We start from the raw sequence: 16527 nt of genomic DNA on the forward strand, positions 1-16527 counted from the left end.
AATTATATTTTTAATATTATTAATAATATTATATAATTGTTATATTATCATGATAAATATTATTTCTTGTTAATTATTATCTATACATATATTATATATATATATATTGTATGTTCACAGAAAACTATTAACATGGCTTTGCGTACATATGGTGATAAACCTATAAGTTTCCAAGTGGAAGAAAATGGAGAATATTATTGTATTGGATCTGAAGTAGGCAATTATTTACGTCTATTTCGAGGATCATTATATAAACGTTATCCTGGAATGTTTAGAAGATCTATTACAAATGATGAACGAAAAAAATTAGTAGAACTTGGTTTAAGTCAGCATGTACTTGCATCCAGTGTGTCTCTTTTAAGAGCTAGTGAAGTAGAAGATATTATTGAAGGCAATGATGATAAATATAAAGCTGTATCAGTACATTCAACAGAACCTCCAGCTCCTAGGGAAGGAAAATCAAAAAAATCAATGCCTTGGGTGCCTAGTTTACCAAATAGTTCACATTTGGATGCTGTACCTCAAGCTACACCAATTAATCGTAATAGAGTACATAATAAAAAAGTCAGGACATTTCCTTTATGGTAAATATTATGATATGACAAATTTTTTCTTTTTCGTATAAACATATATTTGAAAGATAATTTTTATTTTATAAAAATTGATAATTCATATATAAAACAAATATAATTAAATATTATTAATCAATATTATTAATATTATAATAAATATTAAATAATTAATTAATATCTTTATATATTTTTTTAGTTTTGATGATACAGATCCATCAGCAAATTTGGAAAATGCAGCACAACAAGAAATGTTAGTTCCAATCCGTTTAGATATGGAAATTGAAGGACAAAAATTGAGAGATACTTTTACATGGAATAAAAATGGTATGATTTATTACTAATTGTAATCACATAATAAAATATATGTTAAAATTATTAATTAATATAATCTTTTATATGATATAAAAATTAACTTATATTAAAAAATTTTATGTGTGCGTGTGTACGTGCTCGCGCGTACGATTTATAATTAAATTATACACAATCATATCTGCGCGCGCGCGCGCGTTATATATATATATATAAAACAAAACAAATTTTTCCTTTCAGAAAGTCTTATAACTCCAGAACAATTTGCTGAAGTATTATGTGATGATTTAGATTTAAATCCATTAAGCTTTGTACCAGCTATTGCACAAGCTATAAGACAACAAATAGAAGCTTTTCCACAAGAAACAATATTAGAAGATCAATGTGATCAACGAGTTATAATTAAATTAAATATACACGTAGGCAATACATCTTTAGTAGATCAAGTAGAATGGGATATGTCTGAAAAAGAAAACAATCCTGAAAAATTTGCAATGAAACTTTGTGCTGAATTAGGACTTGGTGGTGAATTTGTTACTGCTATTGCTTATAGGTAAATATAAATTATTTAAAATATATATTACTAAAATTCATTAATATTAATTTCAATAAAATTTATTTATTATATAGTGTACGTGGACAATTATCATGGCACCAAAGAACTTATGCATTTTCTGAAGCACCTTTACCTACAGTAGAGGTACCTTTCAGACCACCTTCAGAAGCTGATCAATGGGCACCATTTTTAGAAACGCTAACAGATGCAGAAATGGAAAAGAAAATACGCGATCAAGATCGAAATACACGGTAAATATTATATAATTTATAAATATTATATAATTTATGTTTATAATTATAATCTATAAAAATTAATTCCTGATTACAATATTTTAATGATTTTTGTTCTAGACGTATGAGACGTTTAGCAAACACAACACCTGGATGGTAACATGTAAATTAATAACAAATCGCGATATATATTTGTAGATTCAGAAGATATCCATTTTTATCATTTTTAGAATTTTTTAAATTTTGAATATAATAATAAAACTTTATGTTAAAATTTAAATAGAAAATAAAATACATTTTAATACAAATTTATACATTTATCAAAATTACAATATAACTACTATACTTAATATAAAAACTTATCTATTATGAAAAAGCATTCCTATCTTTTCATAATCATTCCCTCTTTATATGTTCTTATTTATATATGGTGATTGATCTTATATAACAAGAAATAAAAAATAGTTCTTGATATCTATTTAATTTTAACTGTTGAAATGTATGTCATGTGATCATATAATGAAATTCATAATATTGATAAGAAATTTAAAATGGCTTTTTATTAATGTAGATCAAACTAATCTAAAGTATTTCATTGTTTAAAAATATTATAAAGTAAAATGAAATATATTTAATTATTAAGTGAATTAAATAAATAATTTATTTTATTCCTAGTCATTAATTTTGATTGTTTTAATAATATTTTAGTATTTATATAATAAAAAAAAAAGTAGTTTTAAAACTTTTTAAAAATTATAATTAGTATATAATTGATATTATTATTGTTATTATTATTATTATTGTTATATTATATTATAAATAATTGATTAATAAAAATATTAATATTAAATTAAATAAAAAGAAAAATTTATAAAATATGATATAAAAAGATTATAAGTATAATAAAATAAATAAATAAAAAGATTATAAATAAATATAATAAAATCATGCTTTGATTTAAAATATTTTGATATTTATTTTGAAATTTTTTGATATTTGAAATTAGAATAATATATTACTGATATAAAAGAAATTTTTGTTATTGCACTCATAATCGCCTGTTTTATCATTATGTTTCTTCTTCAATATTATAAGACATCACTTATAAAATGTAAGTGTGAGTAAAAGAAATTGATTGAGGAAGGGATATCTACGCGCATCGAAATGTACTGAGTCAGTATGTAGTACTGACATTAATCGACTCAGTTCACATTTGACGTGTAACAGAACGGACTGCTAGTAATAAAAAATAGATTTAAAAGATGGATATTAGTTTATTAATATATAAATTATTACAACAATCAAGTACAACTTCAACATTCCAAAATAATCCATTTCCTCATAGACCTTGGCTTACTGATACTGGAACTGCTGCAGCGGTTGCCAAAGGCGGTGTCAAAGGAATCGTAGCTGGTATTTACTTTATATATATATATATATTTTTTTTTTATATTTTCTATATTAATAATTTTAATAATTCTTTAATGCAATTAATATTTTTATTTAAAAAATTTTTTAAAATATAATATCGCAACAAATAAAAAAAATATTAAAAATAAAAAAAAAAAAAGAAAAAACTGAATTTATAATGCAATTAAAAATATGAAATATGAAATATTTAATTTCGAAAGCATGAATTAAAATTAATTTTTTAATTTGTAATATTTTTCATTATTAATATATATCATATATTTTTCTTTCAAATTTTAATAATTTTAGATTGAATTTTTTTTATTTTCAATCAATTTTTAATAATTTTTTAATAAAGTATTAATGACATATGAATTTTTTAGGAGGTATTACTGGTGCTATAGAAATACTTATTACTTATCCAACTGAATATGTAAAAACACAATTACAGCTTGATGCAAAAAGTGGAATTAATAAGCAATATACAGGAGTATTGGATTGTATGATAAAGACTTTAAAAAATCATGGATTTTTTGGTTTATATAGAGGTCTTTCAGTATTACTTTATGGTTCAATACCAAAATCAGCTGTACGCTTTGGTTCTTTTGAAAAGATGAAAGAATTATTAGCAAGTCCAGATGGAAAACTTACTAAAACAAATAGTTTTATAGCAGGTTTATGTGCTGGTACAGCTGAAGCTATTTTTGTAGTTACTCCTATGGAAACTATTAAAGTAAAATTCATAAATGATCAACGATCTCCTAATCCAAAATATAGAGGATTTCTTCATGGAGTAGGAATGATCACAAAAGAATATGGTAATAAATAGAATAATTATTTCAAATAAAAAAAATTTATATTAAAAAATAATTATAATCATTATTCATATATTTTTTAATTTTATATAATTTCAAAAAATTAATGTTTCATATCATTGAATAATCAATGATATAAAAAATTTATCTTAAATTAATTTTATATAAGGTTAAGTTATATTAGTACATGATTTTTAATTTATATATATAATAATTTCTTAAATTTTTGATCTTATGATATTCATATTTTACACATATTTTTTTCATATTATACATATTTATGCATTTTTTATTATATTATATAACATTATATAAATTCTAATCATATGTACATAGTAATTATAAGTAAATTTGCTAGAAGTAAAAAAAAATATGGTCGCATAAAAAATGCGATGATACAGCTAATATAGTAAGTTATAGAAGGGGAATAAGTTAGCTTATTCGTGAAAATCTAGGGACTAATGACGTGATGCAATATATGATGTTTTTCTATTAATATGTGAATACATAATTCGTGGTGTTTAAGATATAGAGTATTAGTACCACTAATTTTCGCATGATGTGCTGAAATCGCGCAATGTTTTGTAATATCATTTTTATCTATTACAGAAATGTGCGATAATACGTATAAATTATGTTTAATACATATGTTGATACATATGATGTAAATTCTTTAATTTTTTAGGTATTAGAGGCATATATCAAGGATTAGTTCCTACAATTTTAAAGCAATCATCGAATCAAGCAATTAGATTTTGTACTATAGAAACATTGAAAGATTGGTATAGAGGTGGAGATAAAGATGTAGTTATACCAAAAGTAGTTACTGGTATTTTTGGTGCAATTGCTGGAGGATGTTCTGTTTTTGGAAACACTCCAATTGATGTTGTAAAAACCAGAATGCAGGTAAATATTTCATTTTTAAAGTTATTAATCCTTAACGAATATATATCGGTTATAACAGTATATCATTTCTGACATATCATTTTTACACAAGTATCAGAACAATAACATCTGATAAAGATTAAGTTATAAATTTTATTTTATCGATATACATCACATTTAATATATATCATATTTTCAGGGCTTAGAAGCCGCAAAATATAAAAATAGTCTAGATTGTGTGAGACAAATATGGATGAATGAAGGTCCAACGGCATTTTATAAAGGAACTATTCCAAGATTAAGCAGAGTATGTTTAGATGTTGGCATAACATTTATAATTTATGATTCTTTCAAAGAATTATTTGATCGAATTTGGCCTTGAAAATTATTAATTTTAAAATTGCATATTTTAAAATGTTACTGCAAATGTAGTTTTCATAATGTCATTATTATATTTTTTTTTTATAATTAATAACCTGTCTGTAACAATACATAATTAAAATATTTTTATTTTAAATATAATATATATCAAAATTTATACATATATTTTATTATATTTATTTTAATGATAATATAAAAATTAATGATAATAAAAAATATATTAAAGATTTTGAATTTTGTGTTATTGAAAGCTACATTTGTGCAAGCACAAATTCCATTATATATAAATATATATATTTTTATATAATATATAAATTTTTATTTAATATGGATGATTTATATAGAGAAGAAAACATAATGTGATTTTAATTCACAATTTTAATTTTATTAAAAGATATTGTCTTTATGTTGATTATAAACATTAATTTATAAATTTTATTTAATGTTTTATTTTCTAACTATTATTAAACATTCCTATACATTTAATAAATATTTATATTATATTAAAACAAATATTTATATTATAAAAGTATTTTGTATGTATAAACTATACATATATCTTTCTAAGAAATATTTTAAAATTTTAATACAAAAATATAAAAAAATATTAATTAAAATGATGAAAATAATAAAAAAATTTTTATTATATGAGCGAAGAAAAATAGTTAATTTTTCAATTTAATAATATTTATATAATTAAAATTTTATAATTAACCATTTAAATTTATTAAGAGATTGTAAAAGATTATTAATTAGAATTAACTTTATATATATTTATATTATACTAAATATGATGATGCTTCGCTCAGATATTATATATACACATGTATGTATGCATGTGTGTATAAAGTATATACACATATTAATTAAATATAAAAGTTAAACTATAATGGCTGTGAATACAGATAAACATGAAGAAGTTCCTTTAAAATGATTTCATATTAAATGCAAATTATTTATTACTTTCATTGAAACACAATGATTCATAGTATATTGTATTATTTATACAGTAAAATATATAACTTTGCAGTTATTTTTAAAAGTTTTATATATATAAACCTAATATAATAATATATATAATATAATAATATAATATTTTATATTATTATAATTATATAATATAATAATAATTTTTAAAATATAGGAAATTTGTATAAAAATTGTAAAATATTTTTATACATAAAGAAACAATTTGTTTTTTTTTCCTATTTCTCTTTTTTTTCTTTTTACATTTTATTTTATAAATGAAATAAATATTTTTTTGATAAAAAATGTTGGCAATGTGCATTTTTAAATAATTTCTTAATACAAATTTTAAATTTATTAATTACTTGTTACATACTATTATTATTTATATAATGTATTGTATATCTTATATAATATTGATATTTATATAAAATGCAAATAATTGAAATATTATAAGTATTTTAGAATACTTTATTATATAAAATCATATTTTTATATATCATATTATTTTGGCATGTGAATTTACTTTTACTTATTATAAGTGCATTTATTCATATTATTATAAATATTTAAAGTATTAATATTAATATATTCATAATATATTTTTAAATAGTTAATTCTAGAGATTAAAATAAATACAAAAGTTAGTATATAAAAATTATGGTTAGTATATAAAAATTGGTTAAAATTTATTTATTAAGTTATATATATATTTTTTTTAATTAGATAAATAAAACATTTTTATTTTCGTCACATGTTATTTTATTTTGTTTTATCTAATAAAATTAAATTATTTATAATTTAATGAATAAATCTTAATCGATTTTTGTGTATACAATTTTTATATTTATTTTGACCTTTAGAATTGATTCTCTAAAGATTTTTTACGAAATATATTAATATATTAATATTCTATATATGTATACAATATTTATGAATTGTGTATGTAAGATTCAAACACAAAGTAAGTAAAGAAGCAGACAGTGCCGGCCACTCTGGGCCTAAGGGGGGGCCTGGGGTCACATTCCAAGATGGCTGTGTTTAAGGAATGCAGTGGGTGCCCTCCTAAGACGCTTTCCTCCCTCCTTTTTTATTAACCGAATCAATTCACCTATCCTAGCGAACATTTTGATTATTGGAACGAAGTAATTAATGTCAGCGTGTATCCGGTGAGTGCTGTCTGAATTTGAAAGTAATATCTTATAAAAAATAAATGTGAATCAAAAAAAAAAGAAAAAGAAAAAAAAAGAGAAGTGATGCGAAAAGACCTAGAAAGGTCTTATATTCTAAAATGTGTAATTTTATCTAATGAAGCTCTCTTGCTACAGATAATGCTCAAGCAGGAGGATGCTACCTGCTCGTCTTAAGCAATGTCTCATAGGGATATCTCTGAGGTAATAGCAAGATTCTATGGCATATGATGACGAATATCATTATATTTTATAATTAAAATTATATAATTTTTAAAATTTTTGTGTTTTTTATTTTTTTATTCATTATAAATTTTGATAATTTAAAATATAATAAATTATGATTTATTAAATATAATATATTAAATATATAATTTTTTAAAATATATATAAATGAAAAAAATTATATATTAAAAATTTATAACATTTATATTAAAAATGATAAAATAAAATTATATTTAATTGTATTTTTTATAAAATAATATCTTAATTTTAATAATTAAATTTAATAATTAAATATTGAATTGTAAAAAATAAATGAAAATAAATAAAATAAATTTTTTTAAATTTGTAGAATTTATTTATAAACATAATTTTTGATAAATAAAGTTCAATTAATATAATAATCATAATAACAACATAATGCAATTTTTTATAAATTTTTAAGGTGGAGCCCGAAGGTACGTCGGCCTTGGCCGCTGGATCAAGATCTTTATTTTTAGAAACTGTACGCCGTAGCAATGCAGCATGTCAAAATGGTGATTATGCTCTTGCTGCAAGTTTGTACACAGAAGCCCTTGCTTTGGATCCACTTAGCCATGTGCTATATTCAAACAGGTCAGCTGCCCGGCTTAAAATGGGTTTATTTGCACTTGCTCTTCAAGATGCTGTCAGAGCCACTGAACTTAGTCCTCAATGGCCAAAGGTAAATTAAAATTTTTTTATTTTTTTATTTCTTAAATTATTATTAAAAATATTGTTTCAAATTATTATCTATCTATTAGGCATACTATCGTCAAGGAGTTGCATTACAATGTCTAGGAAGGCATGGAGAGGCTCTTGTAGCCTTTAGTACAGGTTTGGCACATGATCCTTCCAATTGTCAACTTTTATCTGGTCTTGTGGAAGCATCATTAAAATCACCATTACGTCCAACGTTAGAACCAACATTTCAACAATTACGTGCAATGAAACTTGATGAATCTCCTTTTGTTGTCATTTCTGTTGTTGGTCAAGAACTTCTTGGAGCTGGACAATATAAAGCAGCAGCTGGTGTATTAGAAGCTGCACTTACTATTGGATCTTGTAGTTTAAAATTAAGAGGTTCTGTATTTTCTGCTTTGTCTAGCGCATATTGGGCACTAAATTCTTTAGATAAAGCTATCAATTATATGCAACAAGATTTAGGTAAATGTTAAGAACAAATAAATAATAAATATTTAATTAAATAGAACATTTTTTTTAAATTTTGAAAATATTTGTAGGTGTGGCACGATCTTTAGGAGATACACAGGGTGAATGTCGAGCTCATGGAAATCTGGGCTCAGCATATTTTAGCAAGGGCAGTTTTAAGGAAGCTTTAACAGCACACAGGTATCAATTGGTTTTAGCTATGAAGTGCAAAGATACTCAGGCTGCAGCGTCTGCTTTAACTAGCCTCGGTCACGTTTATACAGCTATTGGTGATTTACCAAATGCACTTGCATCTCATAAACAATGTGTACAATTAGTAAAACAAATGGGAGATCGACTTCAGGAAGCTCGAGAAATAGGAAATGTGGGAGCAGTTTATTTAGCAATGGGAGAATTTGAAAGTGCTGTTGATTGTCATACACAGCACTTAAGAATAGCAAGACGCTTAGGAGATCGTGTAGAAGAAGCAAGAGCTTTTAGCAATTTAGGTTCATCTCATCATTATCGAAGAAATTTTGGTCAAGCAATGGCTTATCATGAAAATGTTCTAAGAATAGCTCAAGAACTTGGTGATAGAGCAATAGAAATGAGAGCATATGCTGGGCTAGGTCATGCTGCAAGATGTGCAGGTGAATTTTTAGAAATAATAAATATTTAATATAAAAATCAATAAAAAATTAATTTCACTTATTACAATTAATTTTATTATATTATAATTAATAATTTTATTTATTATTATTACAATTTTTTTATATGTATTCTTAGGTGATCTTGCACAAGCTAAGCTATGGCACCAGAGGCAACTTGATGTTGCATTAGCTACAAAAGACAAAATTGCTGAAGGACGAGCATGTAGTAATTTAGGAATAGTTTATCAATTACTTGGTGAACATGAAGCTGCACTTAAATTACATCAAGCTCATTTAGGAATTGCTAGGTCATTAGGAGATAAAGCTGGTATGGGTAGAGCATATGGAAATATTGGAAATGCTTATAATGCATTAGGATATTATGAACAAGCTATTAAATATCATAAACAAGAATTAACAATAAGCAAAGAGGTAAATTAGAAATTAAAATAAAAAAATTGAAAATAAACTTATATTGTAAAAATATTATATTATTATAAATTTATTATATATATATATATATATATATATATTATAAAATTATTTAATAGGTTAATGATCGTAGTTCAGAAGCTAGTACACATGGAAATTTAGCAGTAGCATATCAAGCAGTACAAGGTCATGAAGCAGCATTAAGACATTACAGAGCTCATTTAGCTATAGCACGCGAATTAAAAGATACAGCTGGTGAAGCATGTGCTTTGCTTAATCTTGCTAACTGTTTATCATCTCGTGGCAGATTTGAAGAAGCTGTTCCATATTATGAAAATTATCTTATGTTATCTCAGGAGTTACATGATGTGGAAGGCGAAGCTAAAGCATGTCATTTCTTAGGTTATGCTCATTATTGTTTAGGTAATCATCGTGAAGCTGTTAGATACTATGATCAAGATTTAGCATTAGCTAAAGATTTACAGGATAAATCTGGAATGGGAAGAGCTTATTGTAATTTAGGATTAGCGCATCTAGCTCTTGAAAATTTAGACACAGCTCTAGAATGTCAAAAATATTATTTAGGTAAGAAAATCTTACAAATATAAATCTTATAATCTTACAATTATATCTTAAAAATATTAAAATAAATTTTATATTATAATAATAATATAATTTTATATTATAATAATAAATTATATATATATATATATATGCTTAAACTAACAATTTAAATAAATTTTCTATACAGCTATTGCACATATGACTAAACATTTAGCTGGAAAATTTCGTGCTTTGGGAAATATTGGTGATTGTCTTTTACGTCTTGGTGAAACTGAAGAAGCAATAAAAATGCATCAACGACAATTAAATCTAGCACGACAAGCAGGTGATCGTAGTTTAGAAGCTGCTGCTTATGGAGCTTTAGGTATCGCACATCGGACAATGAAAAATCTTGATAAAGCATTAGGATTTCATACTCAAGAATTAACTTTAAGACAAGAAGCTAGTGATTTACGTGGCGAGTGTAGAGCTCATGGGAATTTAGGAGCAGTACATATGGCGTTAGGTCAATATACTCATGCGGTAAAATGTTATCAAGAACAGCTTGAAAGGGCAAAAGAATTAGCAGATTCAGGAGTTGAAGCTCAAGCTTTAGGTAAATTTTATTTATAATATATAAATTATTTGAATTTATAAATTGTTTTTCTTCAAACAGGAAATTTGGGAATAGCTAGACTTAACATGGCACATTATGAAGATGCAATTGGTTACTTTGAACAACAATTAGCGACTTTAGAACCATTAACTACAGGCACAGCTTTATTGAATAAAGCAAGAGCACTTGGTAATTTAGGTGATTGTTATGAAGCTTTAGGAGATCCAGAGGAAGCCATTAAATGTCACGAACAACAATTAACAGCTGCTACAAAATTAAAAAGTATAAGAGAACAAGAAAGAGCATATCGTGGTTTAGGCCGAGCTCGGGAAGCAACTGGAAATTTACAAGAAGCTTTAGTTTGTTTTGAGAAAAGATTAGTAGCTGCACATGAAGTTGATAGTCCAGAATCGAGAGGCGCAGCTTACGGAGATTTAGGTAATTAATATTTAAAAAATTATACTAAAGTCCTAAGTTTTAATAATTAAATATTGCCAAAATATCCTAAATAAGAAAAAAATTTAAAATATAAATATAGTTTTATATAAAGTATATATATAGTTTTATATATATTTATTAATAACAAAAATAAAATAAAGAAGGGAATAATAGTATCACTCTATTTATGTAGAAACTAATTCTCCATTTCAAAGTATTCACTGAAAATAGAATTTATTGCAAACTTCATTTCTATTTTATTTTATTTCAATTTTCATAAAAAAATTAAAAATAAATATTACTCTATATTAAATATTTATTTGATTATTAAATTATTGTAGTAATCATGATTCTGTTATTATTTCTTTCGTATTTTATATATTTTTTTTAACTTTTTAATAAAATTTTAAATAATCTGTGTTTACATTATATTAATATTAATTTTCTTTAGATTTGTACATTATTTATGATAAAATGTAATATTTAATTGATAAAACATCTTGTATAAAATTTTTTAATTTATTAATTTTTTTATTATATCTTATATATTGATATCTAAATTTGTTGTAGGTCGAGTACATGCTGCATTAGGTAACCATGAACAAGCTGTTAGTTGTTTATCACATCAATTAGCTCTTGCCAGGGGACTTGGAGATAAAGCTGCAGAAGCAGAAGCTGCTAGTGGATTAGGAGCTGTTCATTTATTAATGGATGATCCAAATTCTGCATTACGACATCACCAATTGGAACTTTCAATTGCTGAAGCTTTAGATGCAGCTGGATTACAAGCTAGAGCTTGTGCAAATTTAGGTATAACTCAAGAAGCTTTAGGACAATTTGAAGAAGCAATAAGATTACAAGAACAATCATTAAGTCTTGCAGCAGCAGCTGGAGATCAACCGGCAAGAGCAGCTGCATTTTCTAGTTTAGGTCGACTTCATCATTTATGTGGCGATTTATCACGAGCTTTGAGTTACTTACAATCTGGATTATCTTTATCTGAAGGATTAGGAAGAAGAGAAGAAGCAGCTAGATTGAGACATAGACTTGGTCTTGTTCATTGGGAAGCTGGAGAGGCAATTATTGCTGTAGAACATTTAGAAAAAGCAGCAAATTTATTAGAATCATTAGACGGAATTTCTTCAACTCTTACTTGTGGACAACCAAATAAATCTGAATTATTATCAGAGACATACAGAATGTTACAAAAAGTACTAATTAATTTAAATAGAGCTGAAGAAGCTTTGAATTGGGCAGAAAGATCGAGACGAAATAAAAGTAATTGTTTGGATGATGCTGCGCATTATTCCGAAATTATTGATAGACAACGTGGAGTTATTTTATATTATAGGTAATTTACATTTATATAAATAAATAATGTAAATAAACCATGATATTATAAAATGATTAATAAATTTCATATTTCAGTGAAGTAGGATGTGAATTACATGCTTGGTGCTTAGCACCTGGTCGAGGATTATTGCGATTTCATTCCACTAGTTTAGATGATGGTATAGGATTAGAGAAACGAGTTTTACAAGCACGAGAAGCTCTTTTAGAAGAAACAAATGAACTTGTTGAAGAAACAAAAATACCATCAAGAGGACATCATCTTAATGCTAGTTCATATAGTTTAAGCAGTTTATTTAGTGTGGGTTCAATTAGTTCACGTGCAGGAAGTGCTCGATGGGGACGAGGAAGCAAAGGACCTACATGGCAATCACCATTACCAATTCAAGTACTCTATGATTTACTTTTAGCACCATTTGAAGATCTTTTACCACCTGCAAGAAAAGAATTAATTATGGTAGTGGAGAAATCATTATATTTAGCTCCACTTCCAGCTTTACAATCAAATCCTGGAGAAGATTATTTATGTGAAAGATTTTCTTTATTAGTGGTACCATCTCTAGCAGCTTTAAAAAAACGGTCAAAAACTCCTATGCCAGAAGGAGGTGCAACAGTAGCTGCACTAGTTGCAGGAAATCCTGTGCTTCCTGAAGAAATTAGGGAAGAATATGGATGGTCTGAAAGCGTTACTTCAACCGAAACAGAATCTGAAATAGTTGCTGAATTATTAGAAGCTCGTGCTTTAACCGGTAGATATCAATATGAATTTAAGAAATTAAAAAAAAATAGAAATAAATTTTTTTTTCATTTTTATTATTTAGGTACAGAAGCAACAAGATCAACTGTTTTAAGATCTTTACCCGATGCAGAATGCGTACACTTGACAGTACCAGTTTTTTGGAATTCTGCTAGTTTAGCATTAACTGCAGATCCTTGTGAAGACTCTTCTGTAAGACCAGAATATTTGCTAAGTTATTCAGATATTACAAAATTAAGAATATCTGCTCGTTTAGTTGTAATATCTAGTGGTCATGGTTGGAATAGTACAGAAAATACAACTACTACATCAGATGGTGTACAAAATTTAGCCAAAGCTTTATTAAATGCAGGAGCACAATGTGTACTTATAGGAATGTGGGCAGTTCCACCTACAGCTGGTAGTATATTATTACGAGCATTTTATAGTGCTATGTTACAAGGTGCTAGAGCGTCAAGAGCATTGGCAGAAGCTATGCAAACAGTTCAACATACAAGACATTTTGCACATCCTGCAAATTGGGCTGGATGGTTACTCATTGGAGGAGATGCAAGATTATCAAATAAGGTATAAATTATGAAAAAATTTATTAGATTTAGCAAACAGTTATTTATAAAATGTATTTAGGTTGCTTTAATGGGACAAGCACTTGCTGAATTATTACGCGGAGGTCCTGAACAAAGTCGTGATGCATTACGTGTTACACTTCATTTAGTAGAAAAATCATTACAACGAATACATCGTGGTCAAAAAAATGCTATGTATACAACACAACGTAGCATTGAAAATAAAGTAGGTGCTGCCATCGGTTGGCGAGAACTTTTAATGTCAGTAGGTTTTAGATTTGAACCTGCTGGAAATGGAATACCATCTTCTGTATTTTTTCCACAAAGCGATCCTGAAGAAAGATTAACAAGATGTAGTGCAAGTTTGCAAGCATTATTAGGATTGGGACCATCATCGTTACATGCACTTGCTAGATTATTGCAGGTAATATATAAATGTGCATATTGAAAAGTTTAATTAATATAAATTTAATATAATTTATTATATTAAAGATATTCCTTCTTTTAGGCACCAGAAGCAGCAGAAGATGTTATTGCTGCAATGAGAAGAGCTACATGCGCAACAGAAGGTCAAGAAGTTACATTACCAGTTCAAGTATGGAGAGCATCAGGATCTCATGAATTATTTGCAAGTTTAGGCTTTGATCTTATGGAAGTTGGTCAATCAGAAGTTACATTAAGAACAGGAAAACAAGCATCACGAAGAGCTGTTCAATTTGCTCTTCAAGCTCTTCTAGCTTTATTTGGTAAATTTTTATTGATTATATAAGTAAATAAATATTTTTATTATTTAAATTATAATTATGTTATTAGATACACAAGAAGCACCTAAAAGTTTGACTTTAGATTCTAGTAGCTCAATGGAAAGTTTAGCTTCTGTTACTCATATTGAAAAAAATGTCATAGAAAGACCTAGATTAGGAGGTGCATTTGCAAATTATGTTCGACATCGAGGTGAACCAGATGGTAAAACTATGGAACCACCAAATGTTCCAATTCCTACATCACGACAACCATGTCAAAATGGTGGAGGTATAAATAATTCAGCCTGAGAATTTAAATAAACATAAGCATAAAATTACATGTATATGATATTTTATAGGTGAATCAGATGTTGCTTTTACTCCTAGTCCTCCTGTAGCACTTAATTTAAATCATCAAACACGGATCAGAAATCTTTATCCTGATCAAAGTATAAGACCAGGATCTAGTTCAAGCAGTTCAGTAACAGATTGGGATAATGGTCATGCAACAGTTTTAAGACGACAACCATTACCACCTTTACCAGCAACAGTACTAGAAAGATTAAGTGTTAGAACAGAAATTGGATCAAATTCTCCAAGGAAACCTCGTCATCCAACAACAACTGAGGATATTTGTTCTCAAACTGATTCTACACAATCTACAGAAACACATAATCAAAATTTAAGGAATGTAGCTACATCTCTTACTAGTTTAACTCGTGAATTAACACCTACAATTTCAGAAGTATATCATGAGCGAAATTTGGGATTAGGATTGGCACCATCTTTATCAAAGTTATTAGGAGAAGTAAATTCTGTTTCTGGAAATGAAGAAAATCAATCGACGCGAACAAATCATAATCAAAATCAAAATTGGATACAAAACGAATCAGAATTATGTCGAAGAGATGAAGCTGATGGTAGATCTATTGCTGAATCACAATGTAGTGCTACCAGTTCTAACAAAATACATCGAAAAGCACCTCCTCCTCCAGTGTAGATTATTTATGTATTTATAAATATTAAATGATATTTTAAATGAGAATAATAGCACGAGGTACCAAAGAATGGAATATTTTATTGGAAACAAATTTTTAATATTTTGTGATCAAAACTGGAAATAATTTATGATAATTTTTTATTTTGTTATGTGATGTTATATGAAAATACATTACTTATGTATTTTTAATTTATATGTTTTCCAATTTAAAAATCAATTGATAAATATCATTTGCTTAACACTAATAATTAATAAAATTCAATATTAATAATGTATTGTTATTACAATGGCACCTAATGCTATAATATATTAATAATGTATTAATGCAAAAATGTATTATATTAGCATAAAAATGAATATATTTTGAATATATATTGTTTATGTATAATGTTATATTTAAATTTATTAAATGAAATTTATTACTATATATATATTGTAACTTATAACTGAAATAACATTTCAAATAGATAACATATTTAAATTTTAAATTTGTACAAATTATTAAAATTTATATTTTTTCATTTTTGATAAATATATTATCGTATTTTTTAATAGAATATAATTTTATATAAATTACATATATGTATTTATTCTTATCATCAACTTATTATTATTATAAAATTATTATAATTAATTATTTTTTATAGTATAAATAAAAAGCATATATATATATATATAATAAAAATAAATTTAGTAATAAAATTAATAATATTTATTAATATA

At 25.7% G+C, this 16527-nt stretch overlaps 3 protein-coding genes across 5 annotated transcripts in view; all 3 read left to right on the plus strand.

Annotated features, from left to right (window-relative positions):
- Positions 1–1978, plus strand: part of LOC102681988 (SWI/SNF-related matrix-associated actin-dependent regulator of chromatin subfamily B member 1) — a 2648-nt gene extending 670 nt beyond the window's left edge. Inside the window, exons 2-6 of the mRNA XM_006615675.2 lie at positions 121–584; positions 769–896; positions 1122–1434; positions 1512–1688; positions 1791–1978. Of these exons, the coding sequence (XP_006615738.1) occupies positions 133–584; positions 769–896; positions 1122–1434; positions 1512–1688; positions 1791–1830 (1110 nt within the window). The 5' untranslated portion in view covers positions 121–132 and the 3' untranslated portion in view covers positions 1831–1978. The remainder of the gene's footprint in view (positions 1–120; positions 585–768; positions 897–1121; positions 1435–1511; positions 1689–1790) is intronic.
- An 831-nt stretch (positions 1979–2809) lies between these two features.
- Positions 2810–5580, plus strand: LOC102670668 (putative tricarboxylate transport protein, mitochondrial). The gene is made up of 4 exons (XM_006615676.2): positions 2810–3083; positions 3464–3898; positions 4581–4801; positions 4980–5580. Exons 1-4 carry the CDS (start codon positions 2933–2935, stop codon positions 5160–5162), a joined length of 990 nt encoding a protein of 329 aa, XP_006615739.1. The 5' UTR covers positions 2810–2932; the 3' UTR covers positions 5163–5580.
- A 1470-nt stretch (positions 5581–7050) lies between these two features.
- On the plus strand, positions 7051–15843 carry LOC102670806 (tetratricopeptide repeat protein 28). 3 transcript variants are annotated; one of them, XM_006615678.2, is made up of 16 exons: positions 7051–7296; positions 7456–7521; positions 7985–8242; positions 8322–8724; positions 8802–9359; positions 9496–9791; positions 9911–10376; positions 10543–10950; positions 11011–11388; positions 11959–12739; positions 12817–13487; positions 13560–14062; positions 14123–14485; positions 14570–14807; positions 14875–15093; positions 15164–15843. In XM_006615678.2, the coding sequence occupies exons 2-16, from the start codon at positions 7498–7500 to the stop codon at positions 15802–15804; spliced, it is 6207 nt and encodes a 2068-aa protein (XP_006615741.1). In that variant the 5' UTR covers positions 7051–7296; positions 7456–7497; the 3' UTR covers positions 15805–15843. The 3 variants fall into 3 exon arrangements, with proteins under 3 accessions (XP_006615741.1, XP_006615742.1, XP_006615743.1); XM_006615679.2 differs by lacking the exons at positions 7051–7296; positions 7456–7521 and having other exon boundaries at positions 7985–8075; positions 8155–8242; XM_006615680.2 differs by lacking the exons at positions 7051–7296; positions 7456–7521; positions 7985–8242; positions 8322–8724 and having other exon boundaries at positions 8808–8910; positions 8994–9359.
- Positions 15844–16527: the final 684 nt, after the last annotated feature.

This window comes from Apis dorsata, unplaced genomic scaffold, assembly GCF_000469605.1.
Source record: "Apis dorsata unplaced genomic scaffold, Apis dorsata 1.3 scaffold_231, whole genome shotgun sequence".
In the NCBI taxonomy this organism is placed as follows: Eukaryota; Metazoa; Arthropoda; class Insecta; order Hymenoptera; family Apidae; genus Apis; species Apis dorsata.